Source organism: Heterocephalus glaber, unplaced genomic scaffold (genome assembly GCF_053883595.1).
Source record: "Heterocephalus glaber isolate CG9 unplaced genomic scaffold, H.glaber_assembly_v1.0 deba00001613, whole genome shotgun sequence".
Lineage (NCBI taxonomy): Eukaryota > Metazoa > Chordata > Mammalia > Rodentia > Bathyergidae > Heterocephalus > Heterocephalus glaber.
The window spans coordinates 34,575,841-34,591,158 of NW_028258384.1; the positions used below are offsets into that span (position 1 = coordinate 34,575,841).

At 37.8% G+C, this 15,318-nt stretch overlaps 1 protein-coding gene across 4 annotated transcripts in view; it reads right to left on the reverse strand.

The window, feature by feature from the left end:
* Window positions 1-15,318, reverse strand: part of Col4a6 (collagen type IV alpha 6 chain) — a 416,524-nt gene that overhangs the window by 71,235 nt on the left and 329,971 nt on the right. For all 4 annotated transcript variants that reach the window (XM_087196743.1, XM_021241635.2, XM_087196744.1 and 1 more), the window contains exons 6-7: window positions 3,600-3,716; window positions 1,044-1,112 (exon numbers count right to left, since the gene is read on the reverse strand). In XM_087196743.1, coding sequence (XP_087052869.1) covers window positions 1,044-1,112; window positions 3,600-3,716 — 186 coding nt within the window. The remainder of the gene's footprint in view (window positions 1-1,043; window positions 1,113-3,599; window positions 3,717-15,318) is intronic.

Sequence of the window (15,318 nt, forward strand, 5' to 3'; positions counted from 1 at the left end):
ACCAAAAATACAGTCATAAGAATATAGAAGGTTCTGGATAACAGATGAAAGTTCCAGCCAGCTGGAGACCTGATGGGCATGTATATGCAGACATCCAGGGACACAGGGTGACAGGCTAGTGTGTAGGGGCAAAAAAAAAAGCCAGGCCAAGATCTTGCACTGGTGGCCATACCACATGGGCAGAGACATACATGGATTGGAACTGAGGTATGCAGACATAAAAGATTCCAGAGTAGACAAAAAGTGTCTTCTCCTAGGAAATGTCTCAGCTTGTACAGGAACATAATACCTGTCTTAGTTATTTTTTTCTCATTGCTGAGATAAAATATCTGACACCCAAAGTTAGAGAAAGGTTTATTTAGCTCACACTTTGTAGAGGTTTCAGTCCATAATCAGCTCACTCCAAGGCAGGGTAGCATGGCAGAGGGACATAGCAGGAGGAACAGCCCATGGGAGGCAGAAAGCAGCAAAGTAGCAAACAGCAAGCTTTCTGTCCCTTATATTTTATCCAGGCTTCCCGCCCTTAGGGTGGGTAGTACTTATACCCAGAGTTGGACACCCTTAATCCTAGCATTGCACCATGAATCAATCCCAGCATCACATCCTTGATACAAGCACACATACTATCCACTCCCAGAACTATGCCAAGTAGATCAGTGAACTAATTTACTAATCACATACCTTTAATCCCAGCATCACATGCTCTAGATCTAGCCACCTCTGAAAAACCCCACCTATGATCGCATGAGGCTTTGGGAGGACATCTGGACAAAAGCCATAACAATATTCATGCAAAATGTTTGCTCATTTCTCTTATTTTTGGTCTAGACACTACAAAGAAGATTTCTTTGCCAGTATATTTGCAAATATTTCTGTCAATATTTTCCCCACAAAGAGTTCTCAATCCTTTCAATTCCAGCTTAGTCTGCTGTTTAAATAGGGACACAGATGCTAGTTCTGAAAATGTTTCCATTGAAGTTGGGCCCCAGTCTGGCAGAACTCACTTTACAGCCTACTCACCTGTCTGTCTTAAAGGCTCTTACCTTCATTCCTGTGAAACTGACTTGAGAAAGAATGGGTTCACCTTTTGAACCTTTCCGACCAGGAAGCCCCTGAATAAAATAATAAGATAAAGACGTGAAGACATGCACACACATAAGAGTTTTGTTAGTGGTATAATCTGATCAGATGGAGAATGGAACAAGAGCTTGAAGTTAAATGGCTTATTCTAAGGCAGAACTGGGTGTGTTAAGGGGAAAAGTACATTCCCTGAACAATGTCTCAAAGTTGAAAGCTCATTCCTCCACCCCCAGCTCGGAGTTCTGTAAAGGGATGGGGGTTAGAAAGTAGGAGATTTAAAAACTATTCAGAGTATTGTTCTAAACAAATGCATGTAATTCATAAACCTAGGCTTTACTTCTTTAGCTCTCACAGGTATAAGTCACTGACAGGGCCTTTGTGTAGGACAAAGATCAGCAATTTTTTTCTGCAGAGAGTCAGACATTAAATAATTTAGATTTTATGGGTCATATCTAGAATCTGTCCTATACCTTCCTCACATTTTTTTCTTTTTCTTTTTTAGACAGTGTCTTGCTTTTTAGTTCAGGCTGGCCTTGAACCCATGGCAATATTCCTCCTTCAGCCTCCAGAGTGCGGAGATAACAGGCATGCGGCACCATGCCTAGCTCTTTACACTTTCTTTAAAAAATACCTTTATGTTGTAAACAAAACAAAAGAAAACAAAACAACACCAAAAAATCACCAGGCAGGCCAAGTGCCTTTGTGGGTCAGTTTGTAGACATCAGGTCTAAGATATATCTATGAAACTACCTTCATCTTGTGTTTCTATCACACAACTTCAGCTCCAGCACCTATGTAAGAGGTTGGTGTGTCTCACGGTTAACATGGATAGTAAAGTATCTAATCCTGGCCTTTCAATCAAATGTTTTTGCTATCTCTGGCAGATCCAGGCAAATATCTGTTACAGTTTGTCCTCCTAGGGAAAATCAATGTTTGTACATCTAAGGGGAAGTCAGGTTGTGATGAGGGTAGGGCTAAGCTTTGGGGGCCAAAGAGTTGATTGAAGATGGATTTCTTAAGTGCAAGGATTATTGGTGTAATAAAAGAACAATATGGTCCCAGAAGCATAAACTAGTTTATTTCTTAACACTGCCCATTTCCCTTATTGTTGTGGTCACTATTCTTTTCAAAGAAGCTTTAAAGAAGCTGATTGAATAGAGATCCCTGGGTATTCAGCAGAGGGTAAGGTTCAGCTTAGTAAAATACAGCTAAAATTTTTATTTAGGCTTAAGGTGAGGTTTAGGGATAGGATTATGTTTCTACTCTTGTCCTTTGTAAAGGGATGTTTATTACTTCAAGATCTTTATTCTTCTTGAAGCAGAATTCCCTTGGCTTTTCTGTATCCCATTCTTACCACAGAAGTATTTTACTCCCCTGTCCTGTTGCCATGGCAGTGTTTGAAGACCTTTGTGACTCACACCAATTATTCCATCTTAAGAATATAACTTTCTCTATAGTGTTGCCCCATCCCTTGCTATATATTGGTTTGGTCCTTAGATGTCAAGGTCCTTTACACCAATCTGGAGCTTGTGTTTTGCCTATTTGTCTATCTCACTTTCTCACATGTACACCCACACCCATAACCTGGTCACTGAAGGCAATGGTGCTGCTGTTCCAGTGAAATGCCAATTAATTCATGTAGCTATGAAATTTGTGTAATGGATGGTATGATTTCTAGTTAAAGGTTTCACATCAGAACCCTTAGTAATTTAGATTATTTTAAGTGAGGTTAAGAATGGGCTTGAAATGTGTTATTTTTCTCTTTTCAGATGCTTATAAAATCAGTCTTGCAAGGACATAACATCTACTACAGATCCTTTAGACTTAAATATCTGAATTTTATCTGGATGAATGGAATTAAATGAAGGTAGTGACACTGGCATCTAATAAATACCTTGTCAACCTTATAATAAAGAGTTATAATTGGTGGGGACAAACTCAGATTGTAGTATTCCTCAAACTCAACAACATTGGGCTAAATGTTTTTTTGATATGTATGTGTGTGCACGCATACGTGCTGGGAGTAAGGTAGCATCCTGTCTCAGTAGTATATCCCCAATTGTGACATCTAGTGATACGAATAATAATTGTGAAATGTACCCTTAAGAACAAAATTTCTTTTGGTTAAGAACCACTGGTACAAAGCAACCTTGCCAAACTTTTGGGTTCTTGTTAAGTGTTTCTCTGATTGCAGATACACCTTCCAAGTACTTCCCAACATTAGCTGATATAGGAACATTATATTTTGTTGTGAAATGTACTACAGTCATTTAACAATCCTGTCAGTTCCCAAAGCAGCATTTTAAAAAAGCAACCTGAAGTAGTATACACTCCCCTCCAACTGGTATTCTTTAGACTTTTACTGTTGTGGTGCTGCCAGCACAGATTCCTGTGTTGGACAAGGAGCTTCAGTGTCTGCCTCACACAAGCTTAATGAGGTTTCCAGAGAAGTAGAAAGAGGGTACATTTGGAGGATAGCAATATCATTTGAATTAACATGCAAATATCTGGCAGCATACAGGCAGTCCACGAATCCCAGGATAGCCATCAGGGCCTGGAAATCCAACAGCTCCTTTAGTTCCGTTACAACCATCCAGGCCAGGTGGACCTCTTGGGCCTGGGTGTCCAGGTTGGCCCTGTTCAAATGGAAAAGAAAGGATCAAGTCAGATACAGGACTGTCATTTAATCCAAAAAGCTCCACAATGAGAAAAGTCAAGTATGCTGCTACACTCTGTCTCCATGTCCCCTCCCTTAAACCCATCACATATACTCTCATAGTTTTTCGTTTATACTCAGGTATATGTCTTTAATTGCAGTTCTAAGATATCCCTCCCAAAAGGATTGATACTTTTAATAGGACCGAAGCCGGAAAAAAAAGGAAGCAAGCACAAAGAGAAGGGATACACAGGATGTTACAACTTCACATTCCCTGGGTACAGAGATGTACTAAAATGGAGCTCAGCTGTCTAGTGGCTGAACTGCTACCAACAGGAAGTCATGCCAAGCTTGGGTTTCCTTAGACCAGACAGTTATGGGATGTCTGGCATGACTTTTTGTACTGAAAATTTTGCATGGGAACCAATGCTAGGTTTTGGTCAACAGAGCAGAAGCAGCTTCCACAGCATTCTGTCTCCTGAAAGCTTCTTGGTCAAAAATAAGCAAGCTCTGCAAAAATTACAGTTTCAATCTCCATTCTCACAATCACATGTCAGTTTATTGCTTCTGTTAGGGAACTGTATCCTCTCCTCTTTTCCAAAGTCACTACTGAGGCAGTTGTTTCGCTGGGGAATTAGTAAGCATTTTTCTACAGCTTATGTGAATTCAATAATTTTCCAGAGTTGGACTTTCTTGGTATACAGGCTTCCCTTTTTGGAGAGAATATAACTTTTAAAATTTATCAAAAGCCAATTGTGTGTTGGGCATGGAGCACAGAGATGAGCAAAGAGACAACCTGAAATGTCAGAAATCTGGGTGAGTAAATGCAAGATAGATTGCTACCTCTCCCTAAACATTTTAAAAAGCCAAGTATATATTTAATGTTTTGAGGGAAATATGTCATGTGTTCAAAAATGAACTTTTCAAATCGCTAGTAGTCCTTCCTTATCCACAGAAATAAACAATTCATAAGTTTTAAATTGCACATCACATGCTATCCCACTTGGTACCACACAAGATGTAATCATCATTTGTCCAACATATTCACACTGTATACACTACCTGCCCATTAGTTACTTAGTATCTATCTCAATTATCAGACTGATTCTTACAGTGGAATCACAGTGCTTATGTTCCTGTAACCCTTATTTTTACTTAACAATGACTTTACAGCAAAATAGTAGTGATGTTGACAATTCATATATGCCAAAGAGAAGCTGCGAAATGCTTCCTGTAAGTGAAAAGGTAAACATTCTCAAATTAATATAGCAGGAAAAAAATTACATGGTGAGGTTGCTAATATCTGTGCTGTTATTGTTTATATCTAGATGTCCCCCGAAAGCCTTATGTGCTCATAGGTGGGGCTTTTGGGAGGCGACTGCATCATGGATGCATAGTACCCATCAGTGGATAAGTACCCTGATGAGTTTATATTGAAATGTGATGCTGGGAGGTGAAGCCTGGTTGGAGGAGGTGAGTTACTGAGGGGTGTGCCCTGGAAGGCTCTATCTTCCTCCCTTGAGCCCTCTCTGCTTCCTGCTGCCCTGCCATGTATTGTTTCACATCTGCCATGCCCCTCTAGCCTGCTGCCCTGCCTTGGAGCCAACTGACTATGGAGTGAAACTTCTAAAACTGTGAGCCAAAATAAACCTATCCTGGAGACTTCTGGGAAAATGGTAGAGCGGTAAACAACAACAAACCAGGCATTCTGAGATTCAGAATCCAAATACTAGAATATAACAATTTGGGGGAAGAAAAGAAGGAGGGAGATGGATCCCCAGAACCCAGGAAAGATCTGGAGGGAGAGTTGGAGCCCACAGGGAAAGTGAAGAGACAGACCTCAACACAAAAAATGTAGGTGGCAAACTGCACTTTCTCTCTGACACTTGGCTCAAGGGATGAGAGAGGAGGTGCACATCTATAGAAATACAGTGAGGGCAGATAACTACAGAGGCCTCCAGGGAGAAATGCACCAGTGGAACTGAGCAGTGGAAGCTGTGAGCTACAACAGCTGGTGAGTGACTCCAGTCCAAGTGTTCCCTGGAAAGAGTGCTTGGCCAGATGCCATTATAGAGAGCAGCCAATGGAACTGGGGACTTGGAGAAGGCATGCATTATCTTTGTCGCAGAGCTCCCAGTGACTGGGTGAGTCAGAATGGTGGGATACATCTAGGGTCAAGGAGCCAAGGTCAGGCCAGCAAGAGTCACATCCAGTGTGCCATAGGCTGAACAACTCAGGCCCCAACTCTACAACCAGAAGTCAGGGTCAGCCTGAACTTCTGTGGAGTTGAAAGCACTAGAATTGACACCCTGACATATTTCTACTGCAGGCTCACTGGGATTATCTAGCACCCTACCCTAATCTTACTGCAGGCTTGCTGGGATCATTCAGCATGGATCTGGCTTCTGCCTCTTTGTCTACCAGTGAATGTGGAGACAAACCTTGAAGTGGACACTACCACAAAACTGTAGACCCCAGATGATAACCACAGGCTTGAAATCACAGAGAAATCTCTTCTTTTTTCTTTGCTTTTGGTTTTTTTCTATTTCCTTGTTTTTTTTTTCATGAGTGTGAATATTGTTTTTAGATTTTTTGTTTTGTTTAGTTCTTGTTTTTGGTTTTCTGGTCTTTGTTTTCCTCCTCTCTTCTTTACCAGTTTCCCAAAGCTTGGAGAATCTTCCTTTGTCCTTCAGCTTTGCCTCTAATCTCTTTCTTTTATTTCTCTATTTTTTCCTCTTATTTTCCCTGAGGGTAAAATTGCTCTATTGAGGGGATATTTACTGTATATAATTTTCTCATTTGTTTTAGATTTTGTTATATAACTATAAATCTTCTACCTATGGTTAAAAGTGACAAATTCACAGTTACTATGGTCTGTCATTTTCTAGACTATGCTTGATGCTATTGTTATTACTGATTGTACTACTTTAGCCAAGGCAATACAGTTGCTGTGATCAGTTTTTCTTCCTTGTATGCTAATACTGAGTTTGTCTGGGTGTCATTAATAATACCATAGTCCAGTACCAAAGAACTGGGTGCTAAGCCAAATAGGGAGCAACTTCTCATCCCTAATAAATTGGAGAAGCAGGATCTTGGAACACACTCAAAAATCAAAAGCCTGCTACACCTAGAAGACATCTCTGAAAAGTAAGCATTTTCTAAGGAAGTTTTGATACTAGTAATAGACTACTATAGGCAATTTAGAAGCATAAACACAGAAAACAAATTTTAAAAAATAAAATGAGAAGACACAGAAGCAAGATGCACTCCCAGATCTCCAGCTATCCCAAGGCAAATCTGTGAGCATTGAGGTGGAAGAAATCAAAGGCCACCCAGTTGAACATTCTGACATGGTAATAGCAGAAGTAATAAGGCAGATGAATCAGTCTCTAGAAAAAAACAAAACAGAAACAATTTCACAGATAACTAAAGAGATAATGACCATAATGAAGGACATGGTTAGTGATTCTAGAGTAGATGTATACTTAAAAAATTAGAGGAATTTAGGAAAGTAATGGAAACCATGAGTGTATAACAGGAAAGAAATGGATTCTATGAAACAGATTCAGACAAATATCCAGGAGACTAAAAATTCTATTGAAAGTATACACAGCAGAATTAACCAATGTGAGGGCAGAATATCAGATCTAGAAGACAGGTGTGGGGTTAGCAATCATTGCATGAAAGATTTCTTTTAAAAAGCAAGGGAGGACCATGAAAAATCAACCCAATAGCTGCTACATGATGCAAAGAAGAATAACATAAAATTGATTGGAATCAAAGAAAAATCAGAAGGTAACACAAAGGACATAAAAAACTTGTTCACAGACGTAGTGATAGAAAACTCCCCAAACATGAAAAAAGAATTTTACATACAGATAAGTGAGGCATATAGAACTCCAATTAGTTATGATCAAAATAAAAACAAAAAACTACACCAAGGTATATAATACTCAAGATTCCAGGAATTCAACACAAGAACAGAATATTAAAAGGTGTTAGAGAATACAAAAAAAATTACCTCTAAAGGAAAGCCCATCAGAATCACAGCAGACTTCTCAACCCAACCACTTAAGTAAAGGAGAGCTTGGAGTTAAGTATTTCAAGCCCTAAAAGAAAACAACCTCCAATCCAGATTGATGTACCCTGCAAAACTATCTTTCAAAATTGATGGAGAAATAAGATACTTCTATAATAAAAAAACAGCTGAAGAAATTCAAAAGTACCAAACCAGCACTCCAAAAAGTTCTGAAGGATATTCTAGAAAAAGACAATAAAGACATTTTCATGGATTACAACAGAATGAATCCACTAGGCAAGCAAGTAATTAAACAGAGGAGAAAGACAGGTGTGTTAGTTACTTTTCTCTCATCACTGAGATGAAATACCCAACACCCAAAGTTAAAGGGGAAAATGTTTATTTAGCTCACAGTTTGTAGAGGTTTCAGTCTATAATCAGATGGCTCCAAGGCAGAGTGGTACATGGCAGAAGGGTGTCACAGAGGAGAAACAGTTCATGGTATCCACATGGTACCATGGTGATACCAACATGGTAACAACAAAGGAACCTTAACAGTGTTTTTCTGCCTCTTTCTATCTTAACCAGACTACTAAAATTAGGGTGGTGCCAAGTCAATCAATGTACTGACTTAGTAACCACACCCTTAATCCTGGCATCACACTCTAGACTCAGTCACCTCTGAAAAACCCCCATCTAAGACTGCACCAGGCTTTGGGGGGACATCCAGACACAAACCAAAACAAAAAGGAACCAACACAAAGGACATAATATGAAAATGATAAGTCAATACAGATTAGTTACAACCATGAATGTAAATAGTCTCAATTGACCAATCAAGAGAAAAAAATTGGCAGAATGGATCAAGAAACAAGATCTAACAATATGCTGCATGAAAAACATATTTAACTCAAAAAGAAATTCATAGACCGAAAGTCAAAGGATGGAAAACAATACTTCATGTGACAGGAACCCAGCAAAAAGTATGGGTAGCTATTCTAATTGCAGACAAGGTAAATTTCAAGCCAAGACTGATCAGAAGAGACAAAGAAGGTTACTAGATACTTGCTAAGGGAAGAGGCCAAGAGGAAGAGACAACACTTATAAATATCTGTGCACAAAATACCAGTGCACCCACCTACATAGAATGAACATTAATGGATATGAAAAATAAAATAAGCATTAATACAATTGTTACAGTACTGTCACAGATAGACATATCAATTAGATAAAAATATCAACAAAGAAATATTGAACAAATGGATTTAGTAGATATTTACAGAATGATACACCCGACAACAACAGAATACATCTTCTTCTCAGCTGCACATGTGACTTTCTCCAATATAGACCACATACTACCTCACAGAACATGCTTAAGTAAATGCAAAGGAATTAAAATTATTCCATGCATATAATCAGACCATAATGCAATGAAATTGGAAATCAAAGGCAAAAGAAACCGGATAAACTACATAAATACATGGACATTAAATAAAACCCTCCTGAACAAACAATGCGTCACAGATGAAATCAATGAAGAAATTAGACAGTTTCTACAATTAAATGACAATGCCAATACAAAATATCAGAACTTATGAGAAGCAATGAAAGCAGTACAATGAGGGAAATTTAGAGCAGTGAATACCCACATCAGAAAAACAGTGATCTCAAATAAACAAGCTAATGTTGAACCTCATACTTCTAGAAAAAGAAGAGAGAGTAAACAAAAAATATAGACATGGTAGGAAATTATAAAGATCAGAGCATAAATTAATGCAATTGAGACTAAGAAAATAGTACAAAGAATCAATGAATCTAGGAGTTAGTTCTTTGAAAGATTAAATAAAATAGACAAACCCTTAGTCAAATTTCTCATAAAAGACTCAAATCCATGCAATTAGGAATGAAAAGGGTGAAATCAAAACAAATCCTGTAGAAATCCAAAAGATCAGCAATACCTACTCCAAGAACATGTACTCTAATAAGATGGAAAATGCAGAAGAAATGGATAGATTCCTAGATACATATGAATTACCAAAGCTGAATCAAGAAGATATAAAATTCTAAATAACCCAATATCAGTCAATGATTTGAAGAAGTAATTTAAAAACTTCCATCAAAGAACAGCCCAGGTCTTGACAGATTTGCTGCTGAATTCTACAAGAAATTTAGAGAAGATCAAATGCCACTACTCCTGAAACTCTTTAATGAAATTTAAAGGGAGGCAGTACTCCCAAGCTTATTCCTGAAAGCAAACATTACCCTGATACCAAAACCAGAGAAAGATCTAACCAAAAAAGAGAACTACAGGCCAATCTCCATAATGAACATAGATACAAAAATCCTCAGTAAGATACTGGCAAACAAAATGCAGCAAGTCATTAAGAACCTTATACACCATGACCAAGTAGGGTTAATCCCAGAGATGCAGGGATGGTTCAACACACACAAATCAATACATGTAACACACCATATCAACAGAGCCAAAGACAAAAACCATATGATTGTCTCAATAGATGTAGAAAAGCATTTGACAAAGTTCAACACCCATCCATGATAAAAATCCTACAGAAAATTGGAATAGAACATCTTTATCTCAATCTGATAAAAGCCATCCATGACAAAATGACAGCCAACGTGATACTAAATGGTCAGAACCTGAAAGCTTTCACTCTAAAATTAGGAACAAAACATGGATGCCCACTATCACCACTTCTATTCAGTCTAGTTCTGGAAACAGTAGCCAGAACAATTAGAGAAGAGAAAGAAATAAAAGGAATAAGGAGAGGAAAGGAAGAATTTAAACTATCATTATTTGCCAATGACATGATACTCTACATAGAAGACCCCCAAAACTCCACCAAAGACTCCTAGGTTTATTTATTTATTTATTTATTTATTTATTTATTATTTATTGGTACTGGAGATCGAACTCGGGACCTTGCACTTGCGAGGCAGGCAGCAGAACCACTGAGCTAAATCCCTGGCCCAAGACTCCTAGGTTTAATAATCAAATTCAGTAATGTAGAAGGATACAAAGTCAACACTCAAAAATCAACAGCATTTTTATACACAAATAACAAACTCACTGAGAGGGAAATTAGGGAAACAATACCTTTCACAATAGCATCAAGAAAAATGAAATATTTAGGAATCAATCTAACCAAGGAAGTGAAATACCTTTACATTGAAAACTACAGTATTCTTAAGGAGATAAAAGAGGACATCAAACAATGGAGCGATATCTCCTGTTCCTGGACATGCAGAAAAAATATTGTAAAAATATTCATACCTCCAAAAGTGATATACAGATTTAATGCAATCCTGATCAAAATACCAACAGCATACCTCACAGAAATAGAGAAAATAATCCTAAAATTGGAATCTGAAGAGATCTAAAATAGCAAAAGCAATTCTGGGGAACAAAGGAAAGTCAGGGACCATCACAATTCCTTACTTGAAATTATACTACAAAGCTATTGTGATAAAAACAGCATGGTACTGGTGAAAAACAAACAACAACAAAAACAAAACCAGACCCAAGCATCAATGGAACAGAATGGAAGATGCAGAAACAACTCCAAGCCCACTCAGCCATCTTGTTTGACAAAGGGGCCAAACACCTTCACTGCAAGGTAGTTTCTTTAATAAATTATCCTGGGAAAACTGGATTTCCACATGCAGAAGATTAAACCTAGACCCATGTCTCTCACCATGCACTAAACTAAAATCAAAATGGATCAAAGATCTAAATATTAAAATAGAAACAAAAAATCTGCTGGAAGATAGTATAGGTATAATTCTGGAAGACACAGGTGTAGGGAAAGACTTTATGAAGGAAACCCTGATTGCACAGGAAATATCACAAAGAATCAACAACTGGGATCTTATCATATTAAAAAGCTTTTGCACAGCCAAAAACCAAACAAACAAACAAACAAAAAAGCAACCCCCACAAAAAACAACAACAACGCACCAATAGAGTGAAGAGACAGTGCACAGAACAGGGAAATTTTTTTTTTACCAGCTATTCCTCAGACAAAGGAATAATGTCTAGAATATATAAAGATCTCAAAAAAATCAGACCCCCCAAATTTAAAGACCCAATCAAAAAATGGGCATCTGAAATGTAGTCACACTTCTCAGGTGAATAGGTACAAACAGCAAATAAATATATGAAAAAATGTTCAACATCACTCCTCATGCAAGAAGTGCAAATTAAAACTACTTTGAGATACTACCTCACTCCAGAAAGAATGACTATCATCAAGAAATCAACCAATAACAAATTCTGACAAAGCTGTGGGGAAAGAGGAACCCTTTTCTACTGTTGGTGGGAGTGTAAATTGATACAACCAGTATGAAAATCAGCATGGAGATTCCTCAAAAAAACTAAAACTAGTGCTTCCATTTGACCCAGCTATTCCCCTTCTTAGTATCTTCCCCCAAAACTTAAAAGCGTCATACCACAGTGATATTTTCACACCCATATTTATAGCAGCGTAATTTGTAGTAGCTAAATCTTGGAAGGAGCCCAGATACCCATTAATGGATTAATGAATAAAGAAAATGCAGTTTTTACATACAATGGAATACTACTCTGCCATATAAAGAAGGATAAACGAGACATTTTTAGGTAAATGGATGCACCTTGAGATGATACTCTTAAGTGAAATAAATTGGACATACGTTTAAATATCGCATTGTTTCTCTTGTGTGAGATACCAAAAGGATAAATAAGGACAAAGACAGATATTGAGAAGTAGGAAGAAAATGTTTAAGTGGGAAGGGGAACAAGGGAGGGGGGAAAGGGAAGGAAGGGAAAAGGGAAAAAAGAAAATAGAAGGAAAAATTGAAACAAAGCTTTTGTAAATAAGGAGGGGAAGAAGGTTTGAAGGGAGGGGAGGAGAGGGGAATAGGGTAAAAAAGAAAAATCATGATGCATTATGTACAGATTCCCTATGAATTAGGTACAATTATTAGGTACAAATTCCCTATGATGAATGTGATCACTATGTGTATCAATACCAATAAAGTTAATTTAAAACAAAATAAACCTTTCCTCCTTTAAGTTGTGGGTACCAGGTATTGTACCCTAGCAACAAGAAAGTAACTAAGACATATGGTAAGAATAAATCTTTTATGAAGTTGTGAAGAAAGAAGAAATTTGTGCTAGTTTGATGGTCACACTTTAAACTTCAAAAGTTATAACACAGTACATGATAAGTGCTTCTTTAGGATAGAAAAGGCATTAAATTATAAAGTTTGGTGCTATCCATGGTTTCAGGCATCCACTGGGGATCTTGACATGTATTCTCCATCAATAAGGAGGATTACTGTGTTAGAAACAATTTTTTGCAAAATTCTTATAGAGGAAATGCCCCATAGAATTCTATTTCATTTTCATTGTTATTGCAGTTGTAGAAAGTAGACAGATTATTAATACAAAAGTGTGAGTCTAGGCTACTGGACTCATGGAATGCTAAATCCAGAGGAATTTTCAGGATTTGTCTTTGCAATAATCTTCCTATAATCTGTGCCTCTGCAAACTCAGTAGACAATTTTTAGTTGTACTGTGGAAGCCGATGCTTCTTAGTGGAGTCTTTTTTTTTTTTTAATAACCAACTGGGATAGTTATTCTTTGCCTTGAAGATCCCCAAATTTGTGTCCTTGGTGGCCGGCCTGTATGACCTGTATCAACCAGACCCCCTTTCTCTTTGTCTCCCAGTTGTATTTGGGCACAGGCTAGATACTGGAGCAGGAGAAAAAGCATAGTTTATTATTTCATCGAAGGCTTCTCTCCCTACTAACATTTCTTGATAATAGTCAAGTTTCTCTACACTCTTAGCTCCTACTGGACAGCAGCTATTCCGCACTTCAGATTTCACTGTCTTCCAGTATTATGATTCTATTTTTTAACCTTTGGACGATCCACTGTTGTTTCCCTTAATTCTGCTCATATCCTTTAAATATACTCTTCATTCAAGCTATTCAGTTAACCCTTTGGATGTAATGCTTGTTTCCTGCTGGGATCCTAACCATCACTCTAAGAATATCCAGGCAAACTTCCTAGGTGTTGTTTGTCACTTAGCTGGAAAGCAGGAACAAATTAAAGCAAGGCAACAGGAGGACTCACTACCAAGTCCTTACTCCTAGGACTTTGGTTCTGTTAGATACCAAGATCTTTGTCTAGATTATCTTTTTGTATCCACATTTTAAAATTTGGGCTCAATCTTTCTCTAGTTTTTTTCATGAAAACTTCTGATATCTCTCACCTAGGATTCCAGGGATACCTGTTTACTCTTTCACTCTTTGGAATTAACCTCTAACCTCTAACTCAGACCTGCCAGCCATTTTCTCATCTAGCTGATACAATGGAATGGTGGATAATGCATGTTTTGTGTTTTGAGCCAGACAGACTTGTGCTCCAGTTCCAGCTTTGCCATTCCCCAGCTGGAACCTCAGTTCTCTCACCTGTAAAATGGTGATGAGTAATGCCTACTCTCTAGGGTTGTCATCAACATTAAAAATGAATAATGCCTACCTCATTGGGAAATAGTCAAAATCAAGTGAGATTAGATTTACTAAATAGGAGCTCAATAAATAGTAAATCTTTTTTCTCCCAGGCAAGGGTAATCCACAGGGCTGAACTCTACCTCTTCTCAATTTTCAGTACCACAAAATATCTGTTACTTTGTCGTTTCCAGTTATAATAAATTATTTTACATATGTGTGGAGCACCTTTCCAAGAGAGTGTAGCTCTTTGAGGGAGGAAATCATGTTTCTACAGAACAACAAGAGAATGAGCATTCAGATTAGGAGGAGCTGCTGTATTCTAGAAAAGCAGTGTTCTCTAGAACCCAGTTTCCAAGGAAAAGATTCAATTTGATGAGTAGTTTGTGTCCACTTTGAAGATATAAATCTAGTGTGCTCATTTACTAGTCTAGGGAGGAAAATGTTTGAGACTGACTCCATGGGAAAAGATAGACATAAATCACAAAGAACAACTTGAAAACCTCTGCTCCTAACTTATTAGAACTGAAAACATTTGATAAACATACATTTCTTGTGGTTAGGTCCAGCTCAAAGCTGGGATATCATTAAAGCCATAAACCCACTGTCACTAGTCTATGATGTTCCAGCTCTGAATATCTTAATGAATGCTTATTTGTTCCCTTTCTCCACTTGTTGCTATGCCTCTTAGTGTAAAGATTTAGATTATTATGGAATGACTGCTCAGTCACTTATGTTGAAATTGTCTGCATTATAGCAAAAGTATATTTTGGTAACCCAAACCAATGATACATAGGTTAACAATCAGTCAATATTAAGAGGGAAACCATATCCATGCAGTGCTCCACCTTAGTAAGATGTGTTGGAGAAGCTGTTGCTTTCAGAAAAACTGCTTAAAACTTGTTCCTGACCTCTTCCCCTCCAACTTCCCCTACCCCTTTGGAGGGGAAGGGGAAAGGTAAGAAAGGAAAGGAAAATTATGAGAAAAGGAAAAAATGGAAATAAAGTGTTTGTAAATAGGGAAGGGTGGAAGAGGGTGAAGGGAGGA